Here is an 8,923-nt window from a genome sequence, read left to right as displayed (position 1 = left end):
CTAATCTTCGGGCACTACCGAGTCCCTGGGTGCTTTGGGTAATCCTATCGCTCGAGCCGCTCGAGTAGTCCGGAGCTCAGGTCCCAGGGGCGGGCTGTCGGTGCTCGGTTTGGTCTATCATACCCGAGTGCCACCGAACTATAGGACCTCTGGGTTATGCCTTCTGCCTGCTCTTGTCCGCCAGTCTGGGTATTCAAGAGGTCTCGGGTCGAAAACGAGAGCAGTCTATAACAAGTACCGCCCTAACAGAGCGCACCAAGCAAAAAAATTCCCTATTCTCTCTTAAGTCACAGGTCGACAATCAAAGCAAAAACAGCTTGACCACGAGGGCCTCGATGCCCAGGTCGCTGCTCGGCCCCAAGGGTCCTCGGGTGGTCCTACCGCTTGGGCATGAGTGGTCGAGATCATCCGACCCCGGGATCCTCGCGTGCCCCTTGACGCTCGGGCGCCCCAGCTGAAGGAACCAAGCCCCCGGGCACCCCGAGCTCGGAGCGCACGCTCCTCCTGGATTGGCCGGTCGAAAGGCCGACAGCTGTCCGGTGAGTGATTAAATTCAGATAAATTTACGTTCAAAAGTATTTTGTTCCCGAGTCATCCTCGGGGGCCCTCGTATTCTAATCTGCCCGGTGAGATGATCTCCTCGCGCACAAAACCCTACCGCGTTTCTACTTTTTCCTAGAACGACAGAATGGTCCGTAGAAAGGTGTACCGTACGTGCGGTAATGTCCGACCGAAGTCCTTCGTGGTGGTCGTGGTGTTCGATCCGCTTTTAAGGGCCCCGAGCACTATCGAGTCCCTGGGCACCCTGGGTAATCCTATCGCTCGAGCTACTCGAGTAGTCCAGAGTCTAGGCCTCAGGGGCGGGCTGTCGGTGCTCGGTTCAGTCCGTCTTAAGCCCGGGCACCACCGAACCATGGGGACTCTTGATCGCATTCCCGCCCGCACGTGTCTCTGGTCTGCTGACTGAGTGGTCGCAAGGTGAAAAAGTGTTCACCGGTCATGGCGTGTTCCGCGCTGGATCGATCCATCTCCCGAGCAAGAAAGTTCGTGTCTTTGTCTTTTGACTTAGCCAATGCGGATTCGCGAGGGCTTGGGGGCTGAACACGCCGAGAAAGATGATCGGGACGACTTCGTTGTCGGGGACGGAAAGGTCGGGGTCGGTCCGACTGAGTACTCCCCGGGCCTTCAAGGCAAAACATAAGAAGAAACGCTAAGTACTCAAGAGCACCGGAGTTGCGAGCCCAAAGAAAAGCTTTCATTATATTCACAAGTAGAATACAAGCATTTCTAAGGGATCGCTCCCATATTTACATCCAGTCAAGACAAAAAAAAGAGGAAACTACTACAAAAGCCTAATCGGAGGCAGAGTCGGCGTCGGAGTCGTCTTGGCCATCCCCGGGGGCTGGCGGCGGTGGCACTTCCCGCCTGAAGCCGGCCGCCACCTCGGCAGCGGTGCTCCGAACTGCTTCCCGGGCGACCTCTCCCTCGGCTTCGACTACTCCTTCCCACGCTGGCTCCAGCGGGAAGTTCGAGTCTCTGCTCCGGTAGCAGGCCAGGACGTGCTCTGCCACCGCGTGGGCCAACCCGCGCCCTTCCCGGGCGGCAAGCTCCTGGACGGCCCAGGGCAGCACCTCAAGGCGCTCGCAGACTTGTTGAAGCCCCAGGACTTGTCGTCCGGGGCCATCGCTCTTCTCGTTCGCGACGAGTCGGCCAAGGCTGGCCCTCTCCACGGCCCGCCGCATCCACTGGAGTACATCCTCCAACATCTGCTGCAAGTTGACCCGCGAGACAAAGGCAGCCTCAAGCTTCTCCTTCGCGACACGAAGCTGCTCCTCGAGACCCTGGCCCCCGGCCGCACTTGAAGCGCCTGTGCCGGATGCGAGGCCGGTGGCCTGCTTCATCTGCGCCATCAGTCCGGACAAAGCCCGCTCGCGGGCGGCCAGCTCTGCCTCGTGTTTGGCGTTCTCCTCCTCCCTGGTGGCGATGGTCGCCGCAGCCGCGGCAGCCTCCCCCTCCTGGCGGGTCAGCGAGTCTTCCAGGGCACCCAGCTCCGCCGTCATGATCTCGTTGTCGACCTCCCGGATGGAGACGTCCTCCTCCCACCGTCGGACATCTCCGTCAATTCTCTGGAGCTCATCCTTCCAACGTTGGAGGCTGGCGCGCGTCCGATCGACCTCGCCCTCTCGACAGGTTAGCTCAGCGCGGAGGTCTTCCGCCGCCTTCTCACGGCCGGCGACCGCCTCCTCCCATTCCTGTGCCTACGCCTCCCTGGCAAGGGCCTCGACAGCCTGCTACAGCGACGCCTCAACCAGGCGGGCGGCGCCTTCTCGCTCCCGTGCGGCTTCGGCGCAGGCGGTCTTCAAAATCTCTCCCTGGTCGTGCGGCGTCAGCGGCTGCCAGGCGTATTTTCCTCGATCTGCACGGCAGCCGCGCGTGCCGCCCGTACCATTGTCATGCCCTTCGGGAGTTGTGTGGACACGCGTCTGCTTGTCTCCCCGCTGGGCCGTACCAGAGGCCCGGGTCTAAAGGGCACCTCTTGAAAGCCTGCCATGTGGCGTCCACGCCAGCCTCGGCCTCGTCTGCGACAAAGGGCCCATCCGCAGTCTCCGTGCCATCACCTGCCAATGGACCCAGGGGCTACTGCCTGTGTATCAGGAACCGGGGGTCCCTGAGTCCCGAGGCCAGGCCAGCCGTCCGCCACGTGTCACCATCCCGCGAGGTCCCTCCCGCGGGATGAGGAAAATCTAAGTTCCGGGAGAAGGTGCTCGGGGCCACAGTCTCTGGTCCCCGAGCACCCCAGTTCTCCGATGACCCGCAGAGTCCAAGTACCGGGAAGAAAGTGCTCGGGGAGGTGCCCGCTCATCCCCAAGCGCCCTAGTCCCCCGACGATCAGAAGAGCTAAGTTCCGAGAGAGAGTGCTCGGGGACCGCGCGCAGCAGTCCTCGAGCGCACAGTTCCCCGAGGGCCAGCGTGAGAATGCTCGGGAGCGAGTGCTCAGGGCTGCACGTGGCAGCCCCCGGGCACTCGGTTCCCCGAAGGGTCTGTGCAAAAGCGCTCGGGAGAGAGTGCTCGGGGTTGCTCGTGACAGCCCCCGAGCACTCAGTTCCCCGGAGGATCATGCGCGAATGCTCGGGAGAGGGTCCTCGGGGAGGTAACCAGTACCCCCGAGCACCCGGTACCCCGAAGACAAAGATAGGCATTCCCGAGAGAGAGTGCTCGGGGAGGTGAACGGTACCCCCAAGCACTCGGTTCCCCGACGACCCAGAGAGGCCCCCAAAGGGCCCACAGATGAGGTGTCCGCCCGTCAGAGGTCCAAGGCCGCATTAAATGAGCGCGCGTGGCCTGACATATCCAACTGCTCCCTCCGCGGCGTCAGTTCCTGCCATGCTTTGGCAGAAGGGCGTGGGGCTATTAATTGCACGGGTCCCGTCCCGTATCATCCGGTGTATCTCGGGATAACATTGCTCGGATCAAGGCGTTCCTCCTGCCGCCCTGCCATGGCAGAGGAACAAGACAGTGCGGGCACGCCGGGTGGCTCTGTGGCTGCCCGGTGGGCCCTCTCAACGGCGCCTGTTGCCAGGGCGTCCACAGTGACAAGTGACCGGACGCGTGTCGCGTTTCTCGACCGCCCCAGTCACTTCGCCCAGAGGAAATGATGACGCCTTTCTCAGTCGTGGCATCTTGAAACTTGTGCCCCTTCCTTCCCGTTCGGGGTATGTCACGGCCGGCGAGTGCATAAAATGGTCGGCGCACAGGAAGAAGAAAGGGAGAGAAGAAGAACAAGCCCAAGCAGTCGACCGGGCCACAACCAACGAAGAAGACGAACCCCACAACGAACCAAGCCAACGGACGAGGACATTGTGAGCTAGCCGGAGCAGAGCTCCCGCCGAGAAACAAGGAGTCTCAAGCTCTTGGTTAGACACAATATTCTTGTAACCAGCTACATCCTTGAGGGATCACCCTCAGGAGAGTTATTGCATCCACACAGGAGTAGGGTATTACGCCCCCGTGCGGCCCGAACCTGTCAAAACTCCGGTGCCTTTACTTCCCTTTGCACTAGGTCGATCATTCCCCATCACCGGCCGTTGCATTTGCATCCACTTTCATTTATTTTTCCGACGAACTTATTCAGGATCATCACCCCGGCCGAATCTCTAAAAAGGGGTCTCTCGGGATCCCTGCGACAGGAGTTAATCCTCCGACAGACGCCTAGGCCTATATAAGGCTGGGACCTAGACCCCCGAGAGACTTTTGGACTACAAACAACTTGTACAACCTAGAGCAAATCAACTCGACACAAGCACCAAGATCATAGGAGAGACTCAACAATTTTAACCCTAGCTTAGCATAGATCTGATCTACTCTTTGTAATAGATATAGTCATATTGCTTGTACTCAAGAGAATACATATACATCAACCTCTATACAGGACATGGAGTATTCTCCATTCGGAGGTCTGAACCTATCTATATCGCGTATCTTGTTTCGTGCTCGATCTCTGATCTCGAAGATACCCAATCTAATTACAGGACACATTGTCAAAAATAAATCATTGATAGGATTAGCTAAGATAGGCTGGATATTTTGACTACGAGAGGTAGTCCGGAACTAGATCCTCTGACTTAGAAGAGGAAAGTCACCTTCAAACAGTAGAATAAATAGTGATTCGTGAGTGAGTGAACAATGATTTGCAGTAAAACATTGTAGCTTGTATTATAATTACTGCTCATGAATTACTGTACTGATCTTGCTGTAACGAGAGAATTGCAGTAGTTCTATTCTCTATACTATAGCAGTACTGTAGCATAATTAAATCATATTTACTGTTCACAAGTGAATTGCATCTTTTAAGTTAGAGGACCTGGTTCCATATAATCCAAGGTTATAGACTCAATAGTTTATTCGAGAGCCACTCAGCGTTAGGATTCATAGTTATGGGTTTCAAATTGCCAAATAGTACTAGTATAATTTCTTTTTCTAAGTACTTCCTCTGTTTATAAATAAATAAAAGCCACTCTAGCATTATTAATTTCGAACTAGATGTCACAACATGTGTATAGAAACACAGTGATATAGCCAATGTAGTCTCGGGAAATATTTTTTTATGAGGAATTTAGATTTATGCTACTGAGAAATTATAATTATTCGCTTCATAATATTAATTTCAAAACTTGCTAAGCTCATACCGCTAATTGAACGGAATCAACAGCATAAACTAAATAAGTTTTTCGATCTAAACACAACAGCTAGTGATATAAACCGAATTTTTTTAAAAAACAAGTGACATGACCTTAATAATTTAAAAGCAGTAGCAGAAACTGAAACAGCAGCTAGACCTTTTCGAAGCCCTGTAATTGAACAAGTGACGTGACCCTAATAATTTAAAAAGCACTACCAAAAACTGAAACAGCAATTGAACAAGTGGCATTCTTTCCGGGCGGTAATGTACCGAAACCAAAATCCACTCCGGAAGCGGAAGGAAACCGACTCGGGCGCTCGGCCTTCACGCCTCCCTACTTCGCCAGTTCATTCCCCAGTCCCCGCGTCTCCCTCGAGTCCTCGACCAACCCACCCACCCAACCCAAGCTCGAAGCCGCGCACGCAACAGAGTCTTCCTCCTCCGATGAGATGAGCTTCGATTCGACCACGTAAGTGTGCTCCACCCCGTGGCGTTCGTCTTTGAGGCCGCCGTGGATGCTCGTCCCTTGTTTCCGCTAAATCGCAGTCCAGTTCCCGGTTTCGTGCGCGGATGCCTTGGTAGATTCTGGATTCGGAATGTAGGTAGGGCTGAATCTGAGGGAGCGAGTGGCTGCGATTTTAAGCTGGGGTAGTCGGGCGATCGGTTCTTGGTCCCCAGTTGTGATGGGGCGTTGACTTGTGGGTATGAGCGCAACCTGTTCGATGGTATTACTGACCGAACCTGCGATGGAGTGCTGGATGGTGGAATCTGGAGTTGTAGCTAATCTTGTTTCCTTAGTTTCGAGCAAAAAGGGTGGAAAGGGCTTGCATTGGCTTGGGCCCAGGATAGCAACTTGGCGTTTCTGCAATCCTATAATGTGGCAATCAAGATCAAGGAAGTTGACTGGCTCTGAACATTAAAGGTTTAGCTACTGCTTTGACGTAGTGGGTACGTACGAAAGCTTGCATATCGGGGTATCTGGGTAACACAGGTGGGTAATGTATAGCACAATGCCGTACTCCCTTCAGACCCTTCTCACATTCGTGCTAACTTCACTCAGATCTAGATTAGATAGAACCTCAACATTATCACTAGAGCAATTCACTGAGACTGCATGTGCTTCTCATTTTGTGATTTAGCTTCGATGTTTGTTTTCACCTTTTAGTGGGTAATGATTTGTGACCATAATCCGGATATCACGTCCCTTTGCATGAGCTTATGCATTGGGATACTGTTTTAACTTTTAACCAACTATGATTTCGGGACAATGATGATTGTTAATTGGTTGTATATTACTCATCATGAAGAAACGACTGTTTCATGTCTTAATAAGAGGATATCAATTCGGTGAGTCCACCTGGGACGGGTGTTGTAACTTTTATCTCTATATTTTCTTTAGTGAATGAGCATAGCTCCTGCAATACATTTTAATTGAAAAGAAAAAGAAGAGGACATCAAACCTGATGCTGCAGTTCCATTATTGAATCTGATAATAAGACAAGTCGTTACAGCTCAAATAGCTTCCCAAGCCTACAACCAACACCACACTTTTCCAGAAATAGTTGAACAACAAGGATTACACAGCTCCACTCAGAAGTTTACATAAAAGATATTCAGAGTTAGCCATTACATGTTCACGCTGAAACTAGATGGCAGGGTAGAAGGATCTTCAAGTTTCTGTACTGCATGCATCTGACTGAGAAAACCAGTACAGTGTCGTGGTTTCTGTACACCGTGTTACCTAAAATATCAATTTCTTTAAATGTATTTTATCTTACATAACTCTGCTTTTAACAGATTATGCACCATCAATTTTTTATGCAAACTTGTCATGTTTGATCTGCCCAGCTGCTAGCTGAGATGACTAGTTCTTAGCACCATAGTTTTCACTAAGCCATTACAACAAGGAGCTATCTGCAAATGCTGAGAGGCTTCAAGGTCAACAGTTATTCCTCTGACGAACAGTTATAGTCCTGTTGTGGCTGGGGCTTGCTCCTGAAGTTTTATGAGGGGAGGTAACTCTTTTTTGTTTTAACCTTGTTATGCTCATGTTTTATGCAAAATATCTATCACGTGTTAGTTAGAAGTCTCACTTCCAATTCAGGAAAAGTGTGGTCAGTATTCTATATAAGGAAGAGTATCTCGTAGATATTTTGGAAATACTACTTGTATTGGTTTAACTTCATTCACTCTTGTGCATTTCACAGGAAGCTCAGATGAATTTTGCCGTTGCCAGGTGTGCCTTGGGAAGTACACACTACTTGGAGATGAAGAAAATCCACGATTGTCAATGTTTGAGCGACGGCTTCCCTGCTTTGGTTGTGGAATAGGATGGTGTTGGTGAGTCAGTCGATTCCTCCAATTTTTAGTTCGGGCTTGGGTACTGTACTGAACATTGTACTATTGCAGTTTTCTCTTAGGTTTTCTGTGCCCTATCATTTGGTACGTTGCAGCTCTTCTTTATTGCTGCAAGTACTACAATCGGGACCCTCGAGAGCGACCTGGACTTGCTGCTTCTGCTTTTGTGGTTAGTTTTCCATTTGTCATAACTCTGAACTTGTTTCTAAAAACATTAGTTCTAAGTATATAAATATACAGTAGATTTATTCCATTTTGGTTATGTAACTAGGTAGCAACTGTTCATGCTAGTAAAACATCAGAAAATCATGTATTGTCTGCACGTACTTCTTTATGATTTAAGGGAACTTCAAAATTAGGCTATTTGTTGATGTACTCATTCTGACCTTATTCAGCTTTACAGTTTCTGTCATGCATTTTGTTTCTTACAGTTCCTCTTGTTTGGTGTGTGCAGGCAGTCATCTTTACGGCAGCAACTATAATAACCCTTTCTGTTCTTTTGATATGCTGTGTAAACAAACGTTTCTTGAATAGCTGTGCAAATTGACTTGAACGATTGCTGCAAGATATCTATTGCAGATCTTCAGCGGCTGAACTACTGACAGAAATATTCTTTAGATTCTTTGGTCCATTCATTGTTGGAGTGCAAAAGGGAAATCAAAGGATTGTCTTTAGCATGATACATTATCAACTGTGTCAGGTATTACCTGTGAGTGTAGATTGCATATTACTGAACTTGTAGACATGCCTGAACATATATTTGGCAATTCCTTATGTCCCTGAAGTTTGTGAACAATTCCGTGTTCATAACTTTACCTAAGCAGAACAATCAGGAATTCGGGACATTGATCCAATGAATTTGAAATTACTTGGGCGGATTAATTGAGAATTGTTCTTCCTTTTTTTTAATTAAAGGAATTTGCTGCTTCTAGCATGAGCCAACATTAACAATGCTAAGTTTTAGATCAGCTATCACTTTCTGCATCTGTGAACAGTTGTGCACAAAATCACAGAGCACGTCTCAGTTTTCTGTAAATTCCAGACCGTTTGTACATTGTCACCATAACATGAACTGTAACCAGCTGGTGTTATCTTACACTAGCTAGGGGACACAAATATTAGCTAAAGATGTCCAAATAGGCCGTACGACATGGGCCGACCCGAGGCACGATACTGTTGGCACGGTCCAGGCATGGTCTGGTCCGAACGTAGATGGGCCGGGTCGGGTCGGCACGGCACGAAGCCTCGGGTCGTGCCTGGGCCGAGCGTGCGGCACGGCAGGCCGGCACGGCCCAACCCGGATATTTTGGGCCGGCACGGGCACGGCTCGGGCACGCGGCGACCCAGGAGGCACGGTCGAGCCGGCCCGGCCCGGCACGGCCCACC

General features: G+C 50.7%; 1 protein-coding gene across 2 annotated transcripts; it reads left to right on the top strand.

The window, feature by feature from the left end:
- The first annotated feature begins 5,427 nt into the window (after window positions 1-5,427).
- LOC133928559 (large ribosomal subunit protein eL20z-like) lies at window positions 5,428-8,417 on the top strand. 2 transcript variants are annotated; one of them, XM_062374956.1, is made up of 5 exons: window positions 5,428-5,648; window positions 7,028-7,194; window positions 7,387-7,519; window positions 7,589-7,706; window positions 7,992-8,417. In XM_062374956.1, the coding sequence occupies exons 2-5, from the start codon at window positions 7,185-7,187 to the stop codon at window positions 8,082-8,084; spliced, it is 354 nt and encodes a 117-aa protein (XP_062230940.1). In that variant the 5' UTR covers window positions 5,428-5,648; window positions 7,028-7,184; the 3' UTR covers window positions 8,085-8,417. The 2 variants fall into 2 exon arrangements, with proteins under 2 accessions (XP_062230940.1, XP_062230939.1); XM_062374955.1 differs by having other exon boundaries at window positions 6,977-7,194.
- The last annotated feature ends 506 nt before the right edge of the window (window positions 8,418-8,923 follow it).

This window comes from Phragmites australis, chromosome 9, assembly GCF_958298935.1.
Source record: "Phragmites australis chromosome 9, lpPhrAust1.1, whole genome shotgun sequence".
Taxonomy (NCBI): Eukaryota; Viridiplantae; Streptophyta; class Magnoliopsida; order Poales; family Poaceae; genus Phragmites; species Phragmites australis.
Note: the sequence above shows the minus strand (reverse complement) of the source record. Positions and strands in the feature narration are given on the sequence as shown.